The sequence below is a fragment of the Bombus pascuorum genome, chromosome 6 (assembly GCF_905332965.1).
Source record: "Bombus pascuorum chromosome 6, iyBomPasc1.1, whole genome shotgun sequence".
Classification (NCBI taxonomy): domain Eukaryota; kingdom Metazoa; phylum Arthropoda; class Insecta; order Hymenoptera; family Apidae; genus Bombus; species Bombus pascuorum.
The window spans coordinates 12,658,464-12,679,507 of NC_083493.1; the positions used below are offsets into that span (position 1 = coordinate 12,658,464).

Genomic DNA, 21,044 nt, shown 5'->3' on the forward strand with positions numbered 1-21,044 from the left:
TACTTCTCTCTCTCTCTCTCTCTCTCGAATCGGAAAGCCGTGAAGTTGTACGAATATTGTTAATTGAAATGCCTTTGCGTGCAGTTCGTCGTTTCCGCCTGTACTCGCTCGTTGCCTGCCGAGCGAGTTGTTATTATTCGAATCTCGTGATCCCGTCGAAATTAGATACGATAAATTGCTCGAAACGACGCGTGTTCAGACTGAGAATGTCGTGTATTAATAACACCGCTCAAATGTAAGCACGTGATTAGTATTATCAATGCGCCGCCTATTCAATATTCGCGCCCATTGTAGCAGACGTCATAACCGTGTCACGCGGTTTAATCGCCTTTGTTGTCCCGTGAAAGCCTAACATTGCGCGCGGCCCGATATACTTCAATACCTTCCCAATAATTCCGCGACGTCGAGAGAATGCGGAGAAATTGTACCGTGAAAGCGTTACGTGGGCGTCTTCGATATTACAAGACGCGCGCATGCAGCAAAGCGGAAGCGGAAATTGGGCTGGATCGATACAGGTCACTTGTCACATGCTGAAATTAACGAAGAGAGAAAAATAAAGAAAGCCCATCAGAGATCAAAAATTCTAGTCGGTATCTCGGTTGTTTGCAAACGCACGTTCGCGCGATGACAAAAATTGCAAAGGCAGTAACATTTTTCTACAGATACAAGCTGGTTTCGTCTTTCTTGATAACTCATCAATTATTTTTGCTCTCTCCAGCTGAAAAACAACTATTTTAAATACCTTCTAAATTTTAATTACATACATTCCGCGGAAGTATATTTTTGTCCGTCGAATATTTATACTCGTCTCTGTAATCCTTATCGTCGTATTGTTTGATAATATTTTCATATTTAAACATCGTTATTTTACGACATTTGTACGAGCGTTATAAAATTGGATTACTACAGAAAAAGCGCGAGAAAGCGGCAAGTGAATGGCGGCAAACGCCAACATTCAACGCTTATCTTCTACCACTTTCAACAGCGGTTCGAAGATCGCGTCAATTTAGTAAACGCATTTTGCTGACATTCCCTTTCGTCGCCAAACGCGAATTCAGCGGTGGAAACACGAGCCAAGGGAGCCGGTTTTTCCTCGCAAAAGTGTAACCACGCGGTTTCTGGAAACTATACTATACGATCGCGTGATAAACAGAAAAGAAATTTATGAACAACAAGCTGGCGAGTGTAACCGGGCGAGTTTCTTCTCGCGTTTCGCAACGGTTTAAATAGGCCGGAGGCCGTTTGAAAAACCATTTAAAAAGCCGTCTGAAAAACCGTTCTTCGCAAGTACGAGAACGCATGGCCTCACGTTCAACCGGATTTATACGGTTCTCGGATCGGGGAGGGGGGCGAGTTAATGTCGCAAATTACACCACCACGATGAAATATCACGGACTGAAATGAAAATCGCGATCGCGAGAATGTTTCGCACGCGTAGACCAATGAAAAATTCGGCTTAATTGCTCGGATCGAGTGTCGGTGTTCGCGTTGCGATTAATGACGTCCGTGTCATTAGCCGAACGAGTGCCTCTTCTCGATGCTGTGTAGACGCGACTGTAGTAATTACGTTTATTAAGCCAGCAACAGCAATTGGACCTTACGCTGTTTTGTTATTGCCACGCGACGTTCCTCGTTTAATTAGAAGTTTCACGGAGTTGGAGAAATCCTTTCTAGGCGATCGATACCGATTAACATATCGTAGATCGGGCTGAACCATACAATTCCTGCAGATATAATTTTAGAAATGTTTTCATTATCGTTATTTGCGTTTGTCTATCTCTGTAGCTCTCCGAGAATAACTTCAAAAGGGAAATTAGACCGTACATTCTGTCCTGTGTCAGCTTAGAATTGGTTGAATGTTTAAATAGAACGAATGTTTAAATAGGACTCTTGATTTAAACTAAACTTTCTGTTCACACCTTACAGCTTTCGAATCTAGTTATTCACACGGTGGAAACAAAATCCTGCACGATCGAATTGAATTTTTCGATAAAATTTTTATTGAAACGAAGCTTGTACGGCAGTAGCGATACATTCGACTAATGAAGAGTACCGGTCGTTCGTAACATGGCGATTTAATATCGATTATGTAACTAGCCAGATTCACCGGCTTAATTTTATTCGTCGATGCCGCGCTAATGAGTAATATCACTTAATTTTAAGCGATTACGTAATAGCAGAATGGGTAACGAACGATCGTTCACCTCCATATTCATGATAGTCGAGAAACCCATATTAACCTTTCAATCGTCCAATTCGATTCGTATTCAATATACGAATACTAGTACATTGGTGAGAATTGAGAAATATATAGCTGCATTATATTTTCTTTTATCCTCGGCAGCGACAATATTTACGTTGATTTATTAGCCGTCAATACGAAAACAAATGCAGACTTGTTCCCATTAGAAGCAATTAAAAACGTTTCATTTAAGCTTTGTTACTTCAAAGCGGCCATTACGATCAACAAATGTTACGCGAGTAATTGGATCGCGCCAACGACTATGTATACGTCAATGTAATATGAAAATTAACGGAGGAACCTATCGACGCGACAGTTGACCGATGGTGAATCCATTGAGCCGCACGTGGAAATTAAAATAAATGAGTTTAGGTATCGCGAATCCCTTTTAACGGGCCGTGCTACTCGTGCAAACCGACCTTTGTCAATTGACGAGGAAACGTCGGTGGGGAAGAAAACGTGCGCACGCCAACATAAACGAGGAGAAAAGGGCTTTTCCCCGTGTAATCGAGGCTACACAGTTACACGCACTCTTTTCGTTAGCAGTCGCAGCAAACGCGGCGACGTCGTTTCGCATCACGTGAAAACGACGCCCGTTTATCGCCCGACGTCTCTTTCACGGTCGCCTTTCGTTAAATGTCTGCGACGCTTGAACGCGAGGATCGTGTCGGGGCCATCTGCGCCGACTCCGCGACGACCAAACGAAACTACCTTACGTGTCAGTGTTGATACTGTCACGTTCCCCTCGTTTCTTTTGCGGCGCCGTCTCATCTAACTCGTTGCCCCGTCGCACATAAAATTTGTTTATTTAACACTTTCCACGGAAGAGAATGACGCGGACTAAATCCCAGACGCCGTGTATAAATGAGACAAACTCACCGTGACATCAACACGTGAAAAGACTTTCGTACCTTGAATTTTTCTTTCCGTTTCTTTCGTTACTGTTTCTTTAACCTTGCCCTTGTTTTAAATTCGTCGCTGTATCGTTGTATAATTCATGAGACGAGTAAACGCGTCGATCGATAACGTAGTTGTTATTTAGTGCTGAACGGGAAACAGATGTGTGTCTGTATACGCATGGTCTGGCTAAAACATGGTTATATCCCTGAAACTCTGGGAACACTCGCAGCGGGTCACCAATAACACACTTCATATAAGTTTTCCCGCTGTTTTTCCCCGAAGTTGTCTATGCGTCTCTTTCACGTCCAGTTTATCGTCTATCAGAATCATCGCAAACACTCGAAAATGTATTTGCTTAGCACTTGATGCAACTGTACCATACACCAACGTATTACGTATTACACATTACACTGCAACGTCTATGGTGACAAAAGCAATCTTTTCTTTCTCTATCTTTTTTTTTTTTTTTTTTTTTTTCTTTAATGTTCAACCCACTGGTCTTGAACAAGCATTAATCAAGCGGAAAAGGTCGTTTCACTTGATCGTGAAAACAACAAGCAGTTGTGTTCCTTACGATGCGGTTAATTAAAATCGCCGCTCTAACCCCGGCGGGGTTCAACAATTGCGGTTGTGGTATATGATGTAGCTGTTCCTGGAGCAGTATAATTCATGCCAGTGTTACACGTATTGTACCTGGTTCATGAAGCACGGCGGATACAGCGGCTGCTTCTTGAAAAGGGACAACCAATGAAAATCCTCTTTCCCAGATCCGATTACGAAATGATCTCGCAGATGTTCTAAAAAGTTCTCTTTCCCCACTTTTGGTGAAATAATTAACGTGACACGCGATTATGCGACGAGAGTGCGTCGACGTTTAACCAGTAAAAAAGAAAGAAGAGCAAAAGAAAGGAAGAAAGGAAGAAAGAAATGAGAGGAGTGAACAGGATTAACGCAGGGATCTGTAATGTCCTGTATACGAAGAGAGTCGAAATAGCACGAACCTGAAGGATCGTTGAATAATGCAATATCCAACGTCAAAGAGGCGAAGGAAATCGATAGTGTAAAAATAAGGCACACGTCGGAAGCGCGGCGCTAAGGGGGAGAGAGAGTTCAATACTCCTAGTCGAAAATTTCATCAGCGAACCTCAAATGGGATAGTTAAATTCCGAGGATCGTCTAATTTGAATTCTTTTACGAAAGTTTCCTGCCGCTTCGAAGGTTCACCCTCGACTCGATAAAGGCGGATTCTTCGCCGAGTAGTAGTACATAGGGAAAAAAATCGCCCGGGAACCGGATTACCTGCTTCATTTCAATTAACCGTTCGATAAATTCGGATTGAAATTACGAACTTGCTCGATTCCATGCGAAACAGAAATCCTCCATCCGGCTGAACTTGGCGATCGGAGAATTCAACGAGCTCCTTTTCCCGAGGATTTTCCCCCTTATAGATCGCATCAGACTCGGTACGCTCCTATCAATGCGAACATTATCACGGATTATCGGTGACCATTGGGCGTTCATCGAAAATGACCTCGACTTGGGTCGCGTCCTCGTAAAACTTCTCGAAATCATACGCTCAGTTAAATTCTGGGAAAACCAGATCCAATCGAACTTCAACGGCGAATGTAGACATCCTAAATGACATTGGAGAGTTTCCAGCGTGTAGAGTTCCACGAATGGAGATCGAGAGTTATCGTTTGATGGAAGCAGGACATCCAGCCAGTCTCAATTACCAACTTACGAATACAATATCTTCGTTCGTCTATCTGTATTTCTTGTCCAGCTATTTCTGACAAAGTCGCGTACTATGACGACATCGTGATAATCTTGAAATCGATACAGGTGTCACTACAAAATAAATTTCTCTCGCAGAACGTTCGCGTTAGGATCCTAATTTACGACGAATCGCTTCAGATACGCGGTTATTCGTCGCAAGAGAATCGAAGGAGCGCGCGAGGAGAATGTGCACGCCGCAACGTCGATAGGAGGAACAGGTTTCGTGCAAGACGGATTCCTCGTGCCTTCGAAAAGAAAAAGTTCCCATGAGCATTGGTCTAACGTATGTTTCTATCCCGGGAAATATCGATATCAGATACGGAGATGAAGTTTAAAAGACCGATAGTAAAGGACAGCTGTTGCGTATAAAAGAATTTTCTTTGTGAACGCTTGAAACGCAAGCCAGAGAAATGTTTCACCTTCGTTTTTCTCGTAACAAGCTTGAGAAAGAGGAGAGGAAGGAAAAAACCTTGAAAATGTTACTCTCTACCTACGTTGTTACTTAACGCTCCTTATTCGACGGAGCACTGTAATACCTTCCAGTCAAGTTTCCTGGAAAAAGTTGAATAAGTAAAGGCACGCGTAGCCTTTGGCGTTTAATCTTCTCGATTAAAGAACAAGTCACGAGGAAACGAGAGAAATTATACGCGTAATTTCGATTTCACGATCTATATGACCGAAGCACTCGTCCCTACGATATCGATCAATTCGCGTCCAAGTCCCGAGTAAAAGCAGCCCTGGGATCTTCTTATATCCGTGAGGAATCCAAATAAGTTTTTCCTTGAGGCTCCAATCCAATCCGGGCCGGTTGATTCTATCTGCTCACGCGGAAAGTGCCTTTTTCCCAGGAGGTGATAGTCGCGTGGTTCTTTGAACGGATTCGCTTGCTGCATCGTATCCACGTATGTGTAGATGCTGATAAATAAGTAACGTAGTGAATTCTCTCAAGCCCGAAGTTCAATGGGTCTACCGGACCTATCTCGAGTATAGCTGTTCGCGTTCCGTCTTTTCTTCCACGGCTAATAAACTTAAAAGCACCATTCTTCTCTTTCAGCTTCTTCGGTAGGATCTAATCCGTCTTGAATTAATAATTTATTGCACGGCGTATAGCTCTTTGCATAGTCCCGTTCCACCGTTACTCGTGTCTTCTATATATTGCGAGTAAAAGAGGAAAAGGCGATGGACCTGCTCAAGCTGTCCACTACTCGTTATCGATCATCCCCCGGACCATTACTTTTCTTCGATATACGATATTCACCATAACCAATGGATCGTCTCGATTGGTCCCACGCTCGAGGATCGATCGCGAATGCCTTGGAGGACCGTTGTCCGTAAGGAATCCCAATAAGTCTTCTCATCCTCCAGACGCAATTGGCGAGTGCCGATTCTTCGCATCGATGTGAAAGAACTACCTTTCGTCGTCCAACGACGAGCGAACGAAATGAGAGAGGAAGCAGATACAACGGACCATAGGATCGCCGAGAGAAGAGAAAATAGCTAAGAGCGATCGGAAAGAGAGAAAAGAAATAGTCCGGGTAAAAGGTTCGAAGAAGAAGGTTCGGTCGAAGTGCAGGCTCGTCAGGTCCTTTACACGAGGTTGAGGAAAGCTACGTGCGAGAGCTGATAAATAAATAACACTAGCGAAAGGAACGGTTCCGAGGGAGTGAGCGAGCGAATAAGAAAGAGAGAAAGAGAAAGAGAGAGAGATTTAAAAGAGAGAGCACGGTCAAGAGGCAAGGATGGCAAGACGGTAAAGAAAAGTAACGCGAGCCCGTAAAGGAGAATCAATTCGATTCCCCAGCCGTATCTTCACCCCGCAACCCCTATCGTTTCCTCGCTTTCCTCCCTTGAAACTTTCACCGTCGCCGTCAAATCTCCTTCTCTGCTCGGCGTCGTTTTTCTTCAACCCCCGCCCCTGTCCCAACCAACCCCCCACCCCCACTTTTTGCACGCTTCCGAGCCTGCACACGCCTGTTCCTTCCTTCCTTCCTTGGCATCGCCCATACTCCTTTTTCGCGCAACAAGTGCGCCCCGACTCACATCTTTAAGAAAGCACGCGCCCCTCCTTTCTCGTTTAAGCCACCATCGTCCGCTGCTAACACCACCGTCGTAGCCCGCCTCCTGCTCTCTTCTTCCTTTTGCTCCTTTTCTCTTTTTCCCCTCGTCCTCTTCTTCCCATCCCTTCTCCTATCTACCATCTTCTTCTCTTCCCTCCGATCGTTTCTCTCTCGCTCGATCCTCCATACCCCGTCCTCTTTAGTCAAGCCGCAACTACCTTCCAAATCACTCCACGCTCTTTTCTCCGCTATTCCCCTTCGCGATAGCTTACGGTCGGAAACCTACTGGCAATCGTGCGCTGCTCGCTGCACGTACTCTACATTTTAAGCGAGTATTGGACAGCTTGCGCGTCTGTGTGCACCTGTCCCTTTTTCCCCTCGTTTTCTATCAACCCCTTCTCCCGCTATTCGAGGGTGAGAAAGTGGCGGAGAAAAGTTGGCGGAGACAGCCGCGTTGAAAGACGAACTTCGCGGCTGGGATAACACGAATTCGATGTTTTCTCCAACCGATTTCTCAAGGATCCGAGGGAAAAATTTCTCTGCAGGTTGTAAAGCATAGGACTGTGCGAGTTTTCTGCCTCGACAGAGGACCAATAGAGGGGAATGGAAGAAGGCAACTCGTGTCTTTCACACGAGGCACGGCAACCAACGAGGCAAAGGAAGACGAGAAAATACGGCAACGGTATATTCGCGAATAGTGGCGATTAAAAAGTTTTTACGAGCGTCGAGAGGAGAAAGGCAACGTTGAAACGCATTTGCAATGATATTCGATATCGGCTAACTTTTGCAACGCTCGTAATCTCGAGTCAAAATCTTATATCCTTCTAGTTCACTAAGTATGGTATTTTGATTATGCGAAGAACCATGGCATTGCTTTAAGGTCTCTTGAGAGAACTCGAAGATAATAGACGCGGAACGAAGGAAGAAATGAGATCAAAATGAAAGAAGGAACAGAGGAGACGAGAGTCAAAAGCGAAGGCAACAAGTATCGTCTACAGAACGCAGATGTTTACGTGTTTTTTTTCAGCAAGGTTTCGGATTGCCATCGTAGCGAAGTACGGTGAATTTACCGGCGATTTAATACCCTCAGGAACGTTTATAGAAGTGCAATAAATAAAAGTCGGTCACTTGCAGCGGATGGCAAAGACATCACCGACGGTTCGATCGCCTCGAAACGAAATTACTTTGGAGAATTCGAGCACAAAAGTTTCCACCTCGATCGCGAAACGACAGCATTTAAATAACGTAAAAGCCAACTTCCCGTAACGAACTTTTTATTTACGAGTATCGTTCGTTTAAACGCGATCATTGCTACTTTTGTGGAACGGTTTCCGCGAAGTTATTAATCGATGACAGTGGCTCCAACGATCACCCCGTCCTGCCCGGCCAGGAGAAAGTTATTAATGACGTAAGTTCGGAGGAAAGCTGAGTACGAAGTTACTCTTCTTGGATTGGCTTACAAATTACGCGAGAAGTTGCCAAGATAATGGATTCTGAAATAAATGAAACTAGCGTCTATAATTTAAATGGACACCTGCGGTGCTACTTTCGTCGCGTGATTGAGCAACGGTGAACAACAGATCGTCTAGTGGCAGAAAATCAATCACCGGACACTTCGGCTGAAAACAGATTCGAGGCTCGTCCCTGTCGAGAAAAGAGAGTTGGAAAACGACCGGAGCAAATACGCGTTTTCTACCGTTTCTGTAAACCGACGTGCTTCGACTCGATGCCACAGCTCCGCGATATTAAAACTTTTCGATATCGTTCACTCATCTGTCGTTTTTATTATCTTTGACGAAGAAACTGAAAAAGAATAATAAAAACGACAGGAAAACATATTTTATTCCCTACGTTTTCCTATATTTGTATCTCTAAAGAAAAGAGATTCAACGAAACTTTATGGGGTTTATACGCAAGATGGAAATCAAATTCGTCCCTGAAAAAGAACAAACGGGCAAATTATTTTTCTCTGCAGGAAGTCAGTTTATTGGCTGAATACTTCTCGTTCCTGGAAAATCCGGTGACGTCTCTCATTTTCTCGCTTCGCGTTCAGCGACGCAAATATTTACTCGGCTAAACGCACTTCCCTCTCCCGCTTACGGTGAAACAGAGCATATCCCCCATGGTATTGCCTGTCTACGGACGGTGAAATGGCCGACGGCCGAAACACGACGGAACGAAACGATCCAACGGCCATGATTTCCACCAGCAGAAGCACAAACCAGGAGATTTGTGTTCTTACTTACCGCGGACAAGGATGAGGGTGCTGGACAGAAGTACGATTCTCAACGGCCAACTGGCCATCCTGGCGTAGACCGTTACGTCGATTCAGCTTCCTCCTGAAACAATACAAGCGTGCCCAATCAATCAACCCATCCATCCCAATCCGCTATCCGCGTATCCCAGCCAACTCTAGCCCGTCCTTCTCTCTTCAACCCATCCACCCTCTTCTCTACTGCTTTGTCTCTCTTTTCATCCATCCCTTTCCTTCTCTCCCTCTCTGTTACATTGCATACTCACGATCAGACCTCATCCCACCTTTCGCTCCGTCCTTTCTGGCAGACTGCCCGTTCTACGCTCTCACCCCCAAGCCACCCTATTCCCCCTTCGCTTCGTGCCCAAACCCCTACTCCGTATCGACAATTTTTTTCCTCTCCAATCCGTGCCTAGGGGTTTGTCCGCTCAATGAAAGTCCTCCCAGACGGTGCGCGTCATGCGACGTACATAATCATAAAACACGCGATGCGTACCTGCCAAAGGATCGTTTTTGTATACACGTCAATATTCTTATTCTTTTCCCTTTCCTCTTCATCCTCTTTTCTTATTTTCTTTCCTATTCTCTTCCCATCCTTTTTATATTTTTCTACATGTACAAAGGTAGATATCCGATAGGTTTCTTCTCTATCGGTATGGCGCGGCATGCCCGTTTAAAGGGAACAGAAGCTTCGGGAAGGAGCCACGTTAAAGCTCGATGATGTATCGATATCGTATCGGTATCGTATCGGTTCAAACGAAATATTATATTGTGATCGGATATGTGTTTTTTTTCGCGAATGTTTCGCTCGCGAGCCGCGAACACCAGCTCGGGATCGCTTTGATCGTACAAGCCTTTCAAAGCGGGCAAGGATAAATTTTGTTGGGCAACACGCAAAGGAATCGTCGTCCTCGCAAAGAGAATATAAATACACAACACGGTTGTGTTGTATTCTATTTACGAGTTTAGCTGTTCGTCGCACACTGCGACGCTTTCTTTCTCCATTGGTACTGCTTGAATATTGAACATTTTTTCTCGCCTCGATTTTTCACCGGGCTCGCGCCGACTGAATGGCCATGTGCATATACATATACGTGCCGCGAACTGTGACGATTCGTAAAACGCTGAATTCGTTTCAGTCCGGAGTCCAAGAAGAAAAAGACGCGGTTAACGACCTCAGCCGTGTTGCGTCAAACTAAATGCCGCGATACTTTCAAAATTGCTTCAATGAATTCGTTGTTGCAGCCTAAAGCGAACTTTTTAACTCTATTGGATTACTTGGTACGTTGAAATATACGGAAAAATCTAAATGTACTATATTTTCACAGAATTAACACGCGTTTAAATGTTCCTGTAGACGATTTTCTACGATCCATCGTATTAAATCACAAGTCTTTTTGCCGTCTTTTTCAGGAATGAATTCCTCAAGTTTTTGCCAGACTGCGGAATATTTTTTGTCATTAAGAGAGTTTTATAAAAATCAGAGTGAGTGACAGTGAAATAGAACGGATAACATTGAACATGTCGGTTGAAATGTGATATATTTTACCTATTCTTTACCCATACACGATACCCAATATCGCGTTCAAAAACGAAACTTTTAATTAACCAATTCCAGATTTTTCTCTTTTCAAACAAGAACAGTATTTGTTCGAGTCTAACATTTCAATATTTAACGAAAGTAAAATAAGTAATTCTCTTTTAATCCTATAAAATACAAGGTAGAACTGTTACAGAGTTTCCGAACGACCTACTAATGTTTAAATGACGACAGTGAAAGATAACAAAAAGGTACATTACATCTTTAAAACTGAAATATGATCATGGATTTTAGAAGCATCCCAAACAGTCTATTCGTAACGGATGGAAAGGCGACGTTGGGACGCTTGCTCTCCAAATTATCGAGAACCCAGGGCGCACACGAATATTCAACACTTTATAAAGCTATAAATACGCAACATATTTACTAATTAGTGAGGTGTGGAGAGACCGAGAGCACGCTGCCTCTAGCGTCATTAAACTACACTGAGAGAACGCAATGCGGCGCAGCTGTGTTTACTTAACTGTATTTTACTATTGCAAATACGATTTTGCGCATTAATGGGAGAACGGTCGCTCCCACCCCTTGCTCCGCCCCCATGACAAAATATACTCGGACCCCAACGTTAACTGACATTTCTGCGATAACCCTCTGTACTGTTTAATATAACTCTTATCACGCATACGCTCAACATTTATGAGATAACGAAGAATACCGTTTTGTATTGAATTACGAATTTAAAATCAAATCCACATGCAAGATCGTTCGACGGATCACCGATTTCGAAATCCTACTGAACAATTTTGGGAATGAAACAGCTTAAGTTATATTCTACGTTAAATCTCCGTTCGACAAATTTGCCAATATTCCCATAAGCGTTTTATTTACGATCAAATATCGGAATAAAAAAAGAGATATATCTTCGTTTCGCGTCTCGTTGACTTGCCTTATAATCTTCAATCGCGACACCGGAAGGACGAGTGACTGGATACGGCGAAACGAATACAGGCACTTCAGTGGGAAACGAAATAACTGTACTTTTTGCCATTTCTTACTTCTTCTCCACGCTGACTGATTCAAAGACTTGAAATTTGGAGCGTAAAATCGTTTGATTCGCTTCACGGCCCCGTCGTCACGTTTGCCCCTCATTCTAGTCTTACACTCGCTCGTCTCGCCGTCAGAGAAACGACCTACACCCGCCGCCCTCGCTTGTACCCTTCGTTTCAGCCAACCATCTAGCCGGTTTCACCCGCATTCGAACGTCATATGCAACCTACCATCCTTTCGTCTCGTCTAAATTCCTCTGTCTTCCCCCCTTTTCATCATTCTCAGCGAAAAAACGGAAGCGAAAAATACCTCTTAATTTTACGACTAGAATCAGGCTAATTTTGATAATGTATAAAATGTAGGACTTTTATATATCGTCGTGCAATTTATTCTTCATCTATGAATTTTCTTCTTCGATGCACTGAGAAAAATTTCAGCATAAAATTGGAACGGGAAGACATCCGTACTTAAAAGAATTCTTTCATAGTTTCCTGAAACTTTTTTTTACGATAGAGAGGCACGTGTGCGATGAAAATGACACGAATGCCATAGTGTTAGTATCGACGAAACATAAAACAAAGAGTTTTTATTTCCTATATTTTCATAATTTGTAAGAGATTCGAATGTGATCTTTCGATTTCCGTTTCTTGCAAATCCTTGGCATTCAACCTGTCCAAGGCAGCGATTGATATCGGAAAAGACGTTCGTTCTCGAATGTTCGGAAGATTAAAGAAGTTTTCGCGGAACGGGGCACAGAGCCCGGAGATGGAAGAGGACTCGGACTAGGTCCGAAGATTGGGTCATCCCGCGAATATATCCGTCGACCGGATCGAATGGGGTAACACATTGTTCTCGCGGCAAGGACAAAATTACCTTTATCCGACTGCCGATGAAACGGAACCGGCAAGCAATTCCCTCCGTTCACAATTAAGTTTACGAACGAGAATTGACGCGCCATTTTCCCGTCGCGATCGAATTACCGATTGCAAAACGTGAAACATGTCGTAAAAGACAAAGGACCCATTGCAGCAAAAAAGGAATGAAAAAGAAAGAAAGTAAAAGAAGAAGTCAAAGCAAAAAAAAAATATTCGGAAAGTACTTACTTGACTAGCTTTAAGAAAATATTACAGACCTGAGCGTACTTCTATAAATTGAGCAAGAAAAAGTAACCGTAAAATGTTTTCAAACTCCAAACCTTTGATTCCTTATCTCTCTCTCTCTCCCTCTCTCTCTCTCTCTCTCTTTCTGTCTTCTTCTTTCTCTTTGCTCGTCGATGCAAGTTCCCGATGAAACCAGCAAAAATCGTTTCTCTCGCGAATGCAAAGCACGTATGTAGGGATAGGAAAATCAACGTAGCACGCGGAAGGTGTCGAGGGTAAAATGTGATCGACGTAAAAGGACGAGCGAAGCGGCATGAAGCGGAAAGAAGCCGTACAGGATCTTGCCATGGTCGCACCAGTGGTGGATCGTGGTACGCCGGGCAAGGTGACGTACGAACGTAATTGTGGCGCTAAAAGCAATTTCCCGACGCGTAATCGTTTTAGCAAAGTGCTTTGCAATTTAGCGAGTCTTTATTAAAATAAAGTCATTCCCAAGCCGGTACTTTATGACTGTCTACCTATCTCCTAATCGTTGGCCATCGACCAAGCGCTTTAACTACATCGATTTATCGACCGTTGAATATTACAGATCCATTAGTCCGACCAGCTATCGACTCGTAAACCCGTGCTTTCTCCCATTCGTCGATTTTATAATACGAATTAAACTGCATCCCGAAAGGTAAGAGGGGCAAAGGATTGCGAGAGCGATGGAGTTAGCGAACGAGCGTGTACGATTGAAACGTGCTCGTAATTAGAAAAGGTACAGCAGCGAATATCGTGCACGGCCGCGTTCGCATCAAGCGTGAACTGGAATTTAATGTACTTGCACTATATTCAAAGATCAAGCGGCAACACACAAATGGACACGCTGTGTGGGCACGTACCGACATACGTATGTGGGAGTGTTCGTATTTCTCTCTCTAGCTAATCTCTGTTTATACAGAATTCATAACTAGGAGAGAACAAAAGAGACCCGTAACCGGGGTTAAGGTTAATATATCATTCCTTTAACCAGAGAATCTAAGTCCGTCTAACGGTGAGTTCGCACGTAATAAATGCGATAGTAACCGGTATTATTTACGTCAGCCTTTAGTTCAAAAGGTAACAACTGTCCGGTTCTGTGTATCCGCCTTTTGCTTTTCGTTTCCATGGATAATAAACGGGTACAGGAGAAAAGTAAGAGAAAAGTAAGAGGAAAGTAAAAGGAAAATAAGAGAAGGAGGGCGGAAAAAGTTATTTGAACGAAAACGCGTTATAAATGTTTATAAATGTCGGCGTGCATGGCGAGAGCCCATCTGAATATTTAAAAAGTTTGCCCCAACTACGTCCATTTGCCGCGCGCACAAAATTAATATACCTAGCCTTGATAAAAAAAAAAAAAAAAAAAAAAAAGAAGCAAGCAACAAAGGTAACGACAAAAAGACGCAGAAACAGAGAGAAAGAGAGGGACATGGTGTTTTCCACCGTCAGTTTCATTCCACCGTTGTCAACGTCAAGAGTATTCTTCTGCTTCGCAACTCGCTACCCCATACTTCTTATTTGCGGAGCTCGTCCACGAAGCCTCCACCTCTCTTCTAACCTTCATTCATCCGTGTCTCGCTTTCACACCCGACACCTTTTTTCTACCAGCCATTCCATCACCTTAGGTCGTCGCCTACAACGGACCGACTACTTTCCTGCTACGTTCTTGCTCCCATGCGAATTCGCTGGCATCTTGTCCTCGACTCTCCTCTTATCTGTCCTGGCAATTTCATCCAGATGAATTAATCGCCCGAACTTAAAGATGAGAGGAAACGTTATTTGTTAAAATCAATTTGTCTCCGGAGATTGCACCAGTAAAGAGGATCTAAACTCGTGAAATTTATCGCGTCAATTTATAACTCCATAATTAATCACTTTCCACCAATGAATCTCTAAAAAATATTTCTCAACATTAAAGCAGAGAATCCGGTGATAAAATTTTACATTCGACTGTCCACACATAATAAAGTCCAATTAAAAGTAATTGCACCGTTGTTAACTCGAAACATTTTGGACAGAACCCAAGAGTGGTACGTGTACGCGTTGAATAATGCACGCTCATAAGTTGTCCGCTTCGTTATTTGGAAAGAAGACGAGCGTGTAGAGAACATAGTACCGCGTATCGAGTCAGTGGCGGGCGGAAAAGTGTGGGTTCGTGGCAACAGAGTGTCCTTGAAAATTACCACGCGTTTCGTCTTGGCGGTGAAAATTTCAGGAACGTTGTACCTCGGAATGTAATGCAAACTTCCGGGACCACCTGCTGAAACCACATTTCAACGGGCGCATTCGCTGGGAATAACGCGTTGGTACCGATGCATTAAGGTCCTTGAACCCAACCGCGTTTCACGATGCGCGTCAGGCAAATTTCCGCAGCCATAGCTATAAATCTTGAAACGTTCCCGCGAACGAACTGATATTAATTAACGTGAAAGCTGCGGGAGAAAATGTCGCGCATCAAACATACACCGTTTGTAATTATGTTTTGCTAACGTTCGGTCCCATTTTGCTTTCCGCGGAATTTGGTCGTGAAATTCATCGCAAAATAAGTCGTACGATTAGCCAATTACAAGTGAATTACATCGAGACACAGCTGCGAGCCAGCACGAATGTCTCTGTTCTTGCGGGATAAAACCGATCTCGCGTTGAGTACATATGGTTGCCCGTATAGCTACTCGAAGTTGAAATAGGACCACTGGAAACTTTAGTAAAATTTAATGAACGAACTTTATGATGACAAAGTTTATCAAGTGTTCAAGGCATTATACACGTGTAATTAATAATTTGTGTTTCTTCTATTTGTACCTATCATTCATTACATCTCGTCTCTGATATTTTCTGTACGGATTTCTGTAGCAGTAACTTATGTTCTCATTACATGCACATGAACTACGTTACAGACATTTTCTCTGATTTCAAATCAAATGAATTGCGTGACTATGTATATATTTCGATGAATGAAATTCTATAATTTCTCTGTGTGATATAATATAACGATATATAACGTATTAAACAAATTGAATAATTTTTGATATACCTGATCGTCTATGTATTTAGTGATAACTCGAATAGCAATAAAATAACTTTCTGTCGAAGCGTTATAGTCTTTGCACGTGTCCCTGATTCGATAGTTGAGTCAAATACTACCAATGCTCTTGTAAAAAAGATAATTCATCATCCGGAGCATTTACGCCAGACAATTCCATTCATTTCATCGGAATACCAAACCGCGAGTCGTCGTGTGAGAAAATCGATCCACCCCGTCAATGCACGCGATGCGATTCGCAGTAGGAAGATGCAGCATTCTCCGTCGCGAAAAATTCCTATTACCCGCCGGGGAATTTTCATTTTCTCGAATACTTTCGCGTTATTTCTATTTCCGCAAAGTCCTCATCTTTCTCTTTTTTTTTCCTTTTCTTACATCTATCTGTAGTGGCCTCATCGTTCGATTTGACCGCGTTTTCTGACAGAGCGAAATAATATATCAGCAGCCAAGCGATCGTGTACTCGGAGATCCTGGTATTCTCCACGAGGTCTCGGGTGACCCGTTATTTATAGTGGATTGAAATTCGAAGACTGCGACGCGCCATGGAATTTCATTAAAATTATGACTTAGATATTGGAACGCGACGAAAGCGCGCGCGTGAAGGCTCGTTTACGGAACGTGAATTGACTCGGCAAGTCTATGCCGTGGCATCTCTCCCTCTCTCCCTCTCTCCCTCTCACCCTCTCATTCTCTCTCTCTCTCTCTCATTCTCTCTATATACCTATCTATCTATCTATCTATCTATCTATCTATTTATCTGTCTATCTGTCTATCTGTCTATCTCTCTGCCACTACATATATACATGGTGAAATGTATACCTGTATCTATGTACAGAATGCATGCTTTTGTGACAACGCCGCTGTATAGTGTGCGCGGACTTGTACAAAGTTTCCTAGTCTGTTTTTGAAATCGTTGAGTCCATACGCAGCCTCTTTGTGAGCACAACGATATGATCACGTTTAGAAATCTCCTTTACCGCAGATACATAAAAATCCCATTTTATTTATATTTATAATCCGACAGTTTAATATTGTAAGACTCGACGTAAAGAGCATTACCTTTGCGGAAGAGGATAGTTACGTAGCTGGCTTTGTTGGACTTGATACTGATCCGCTGCGTTTCAAGGTCTTGACAGAGAGCATTTTACTTTGAAGAAGTTTCATAGAGACAATTTACGATTTATCGAAATTGTTAGAAACATCTACGAACGAACGGTAGGGTTTGCTACCTCTATTCTGATTGGGTTTAATACGGATGACTTCGAACCCATAGAACTCGCTCGAGTTACTTCTGAAGTTTGTAAGTTTCCGATTCGGAGGTTCTGGGGATTTTACGATCGTTAGGGTTCTTTGCCACACAGTAGCATTATCAAAACCTAAAGATCATCGAAACCTAAAGAAGATTATCGAAAACCTAAGATTATTATGCTTCCAAAACTATGCAGATGCTTGAATTACTGCGGTACTTAGGTTCGCAGAGGTTGTCGAAATTTGAGAACATTCAGAGTCCCTGGGATTTTGGAATTCTTCCATAACTTCGAGTTCTACACCGAGTTCCGCGAATCCACTGTAGCCTATGGATCTGACGCGTTACCAACAACGTTTCATGATGTTCGCTCTAATTTTCTAAATCCACATGATATAATACTAATTAAATGCTTTATGCTCTAATTTGTCCTGTACTCCAATTTTCTGAATCCAAGGTATTCTTAAATACTCGCTATATAGATCTAACCAACTTTCGCGAGGCTAAAATTATTCTAATTAATTGAATGTTGCGTATTTTAATTTTCCGAATTCAGGTTAGCTCTAGCCAAGACACTATAAACTCGATATGTGAATTCCATCAACTTCTCCGAAGTTAAAACGAACCGCAAAACAATCGCTGCAAACCTCAGATGATGCCAATTGAATTTTACAAATTAGAAAAGGCTGTGATCGACTTTTAGAAACTCGAGATGAGCAAAACGCTTATTGATACGAGTTCGAAACGTTCTATTTCGAGGCATGCGAGTTCGATACGATTTATATTCTGTCCCACGAGTCCGACGTTGCGTATAACGAATCCCACGAGTCCGATGTTGTTTGTATTAGATTATAGAGATTCGCGGATAGCTGTATCAGGTTCAATTAATCTGAGAGTGTCTATAACTAGTTTCACGAGTCTGAAGCCATCCATATCGACTCCCGTGTGTCCCGGTAGATCTATAAAAGATCCTATAAATCCTTACTTGTTAAATTCTATCAAATTTCACTAGAAATGTAATATATTACTTCATAGATAGAACGCATCAACCTATTGCCTATAGTTACGAATTAATAAAATAAATAAAAAGAAAAAGAAGATTTCTGTAGAAAGTTCGATCGTATTCAACGTTATTTATATTAAAGTTGTTTCGTTCAACGTGCTGTCGTCCATAACGATTACATGGCATTGAAAATACGCAAAAGATAATACACACAAGCGAATTTAAGCGCTATCCAATCTAGGTGAATCGTAAGCGTATACATCCCGTATATCTTGCGAGAAAAAGAGAGAGGAATTTCTAGTTTACGAGGCTGGATAAATATATTTTTACACCGGGCAAGATCACTGACCGAATAGAGGCAGCAGTAACCCGGCCCTCGGGCTATTCGCGGGGAATCCGCACCGTTTCACTTTATCGCCCCGTTGTCAGGCTATCCTGAAAATACGGAAACGTCACTGTACCCTTGGGGGTTTCTTCGTGGCAGTCAAGCCCGCAGCGGTGGAACGAAAATATAAACTCTAAGCTAGTAGAGAAAAAGCTGGCTTTGGGACGAAATTCGTGGGGAAATTTTCGTGAAAATCGTACATGCAAGAGCCATCCTATTAAAGATATCGCGCAGCCTTTATCAAACCGGTTAGAAAACTACAAATCCCATCTTCTCTGTATGCCAATGTACTATTAGAATTTTTTGATATTTGCCAATATTTTATATCAGTCGTTGCGTTGGTTCGAAATTTCTTTTCCTTTTTTTCTCTCTCTCTCTCTCTCTTCCTCTCCCGTTCTCCACCATTTTGTGCTCCTATTACTAAATGCACCTAAGAGAATATGAAATTTCGTTTCGAGAGTTTCGACACGCCTTTGTACGAACGTGTATACACGCACTGGTCGTCAATGCGCAGCTAACTTTCGCAGAGTGTACACTACTTCAAACTCGTTATCGGACAACGAGTTTTTCTAATCTACCAACTGAACGTTTTGCATTTTAACGACATACATGGAAAAAGAGAGAAAAAAACGGGCAGTTAATATATCAAAGCGTGCATTATTAAACGAACAAGGGGATTTTCTCCGTTATAATCCCTGTAAAAAGGTTCTCGTTCTCGTTGAATTTTATAGTAAGGCGGAAAAGGGAAATAAAATTATCCATCTAACTTTCCGTAAGCGATGTTCTCTGTTTAACGTTCATAAACAATTTCCAGACACGAATGCTCACTGTGATCCTCTAGCTTTCTACTTGGTACGGTATATTTGTTTTTCAACTGGCGAATCGTCTAAATAATGAAGTTTATGCAGCTGCAATACTTCCTATGAAACACATTGATGAACGGGGCTCGCGTGCTCCTTTTTACTTTTCCTTCGCCCCACCTGCTCACTCTTTGGAGTGGAGAAGTAAAAACCAGAAGTTGACAAAGAAACGGAACCAAGAGGGACGCCGGCGAAATTTTCTCGCGTCGAACTCCGTCACGAGTGTTTTATCGAGAAGTTCGGGGGTAACCGAGTTTCAATTGTCGAAAAGAGAATACCATATTTCCAACGCGACTTGACTCAGCTAACGGTGGCCGTAACACGAGAGTAAGTATCCATCCGACTAATTCATTGCTTAACTTTCCGAAGTGGCTGCTAGTCGCTGTGTAACAATGTCTCGAGCGTAATAAGAGAACCGGAGGAATATTAACCCGTCTGCCGTCCAGAGAAAATATTTATCACGAGCTGCTCGTTTACTCGTACCATCCGAGTTTTCAAGGAAAAGTTCAAATCCCTTCGCAAGTTGCGTGCGAGGATATAATCAAACAAGGGACTGAATAGTTTTGCGACGCGAGCTCGCTGATTTATAGCCTCGTAGCAACAGAGGGAAAGAATATCAATGAAATTTGTGTAGAAATATGTTCTGTATCCAGAGTGGAACGATGTATTTGAAAAAACGCTGGCATGTAATTCCAACAAAATTGTAGAAACGGTGGTACATGGTTAAATTGGGTTTGTTGAACATCGCGGTGGTGTCTTTTTCGCGTACGTTGGAAAGAAAAGTTTAGGAAGCGAGCATCGGAAAGGAATTACAGGTCTTGAATCGCGAAATGTAATTTTATAAAGCTCAAAAAGAAGAATTTGATCCATGAACAAAATTGACGCTCCATATTGCCAAAGTCAGTGTGCTGAAGTTTGACGAAAGACGATAGAAAACAACGATGGAGGAAAATTTCAAGAACGTAGGTTACAGGGTTGAAACAGGTTGTCGCAGCAACGTTAAACTCGCAGTAAAATTTCACTAAGGCGGATCTTGTCAACGAAATAAGAGAGGCGGACAAAATATTCGCTGTCCCTCGTGGATTCGAGTTGGTAACGTTCAAGGACTAAATTTTTCAAACTCGACTGGAGTTATTCGATGGCTGTAAACGCTCTCATTGCAGATCATATGCATGTCGGCGAATATGCGCCTTGAGGATAGGCCACTTCCGTTGGTCGAAAAACACGACTACAACCAAGAGACACAAAATTTGTAGGCAAAGTGGCCGGGCAAGGAAAAAGAGCAACGATAGAAGAAAATCTATCGAGATTTAACCTTGTAAACGTGACGCTAATCAACATCGAGCTAACATCTCAATAACCGAACGAGCGGACAGTTTGTTCATAGACGATTTATCGTTATCGATGCTCGTCGGATTTTAAAACTGCCTTTCTGTAACGAATGAAAAACGCGAAAGATTCGATACGAAAAGGCAGTTTTTAAATAGCAGCACGCGCCTCTATTGCGAGCGTTCGACCGATTGTACGCAACTCCTCTTGTAAAGTCTGATAAAAAAAAAGAAACATCAGT

The 21,044-nt window shown here is 42.7% G+C and overlaps 1 protein-coding gene across 6 annotated transcripts in view; it reads right to left on the minus strand.

Moving 5' to 3' along the window:
* The window catches only part of LOC132908359 (cell adhesion molecule Dscam2-like), a 123,121-nt gene that overhangs the window by 90,331 nt on the left and 11,746 nt on the right, over window positions 1-21,044 (minus strand). For all 6 annotated transcript variants that reach the window (XM_060962302.1, XM_060962306.1, XM_060962304.1 and 3 more), the window contains one exon: window positions 9,222-9,314. In XM_060962302.1, the coding sequence (XP_060818285.1) occupies window positions 9,222-9,279 (58 nt within the window). In that variant the 5' untranslated portion in view covers window positions 9,280-9,314. The remainder of the gene's footprint in view (window positions 1-9,221; window positions 9,315-21,044) is intronic.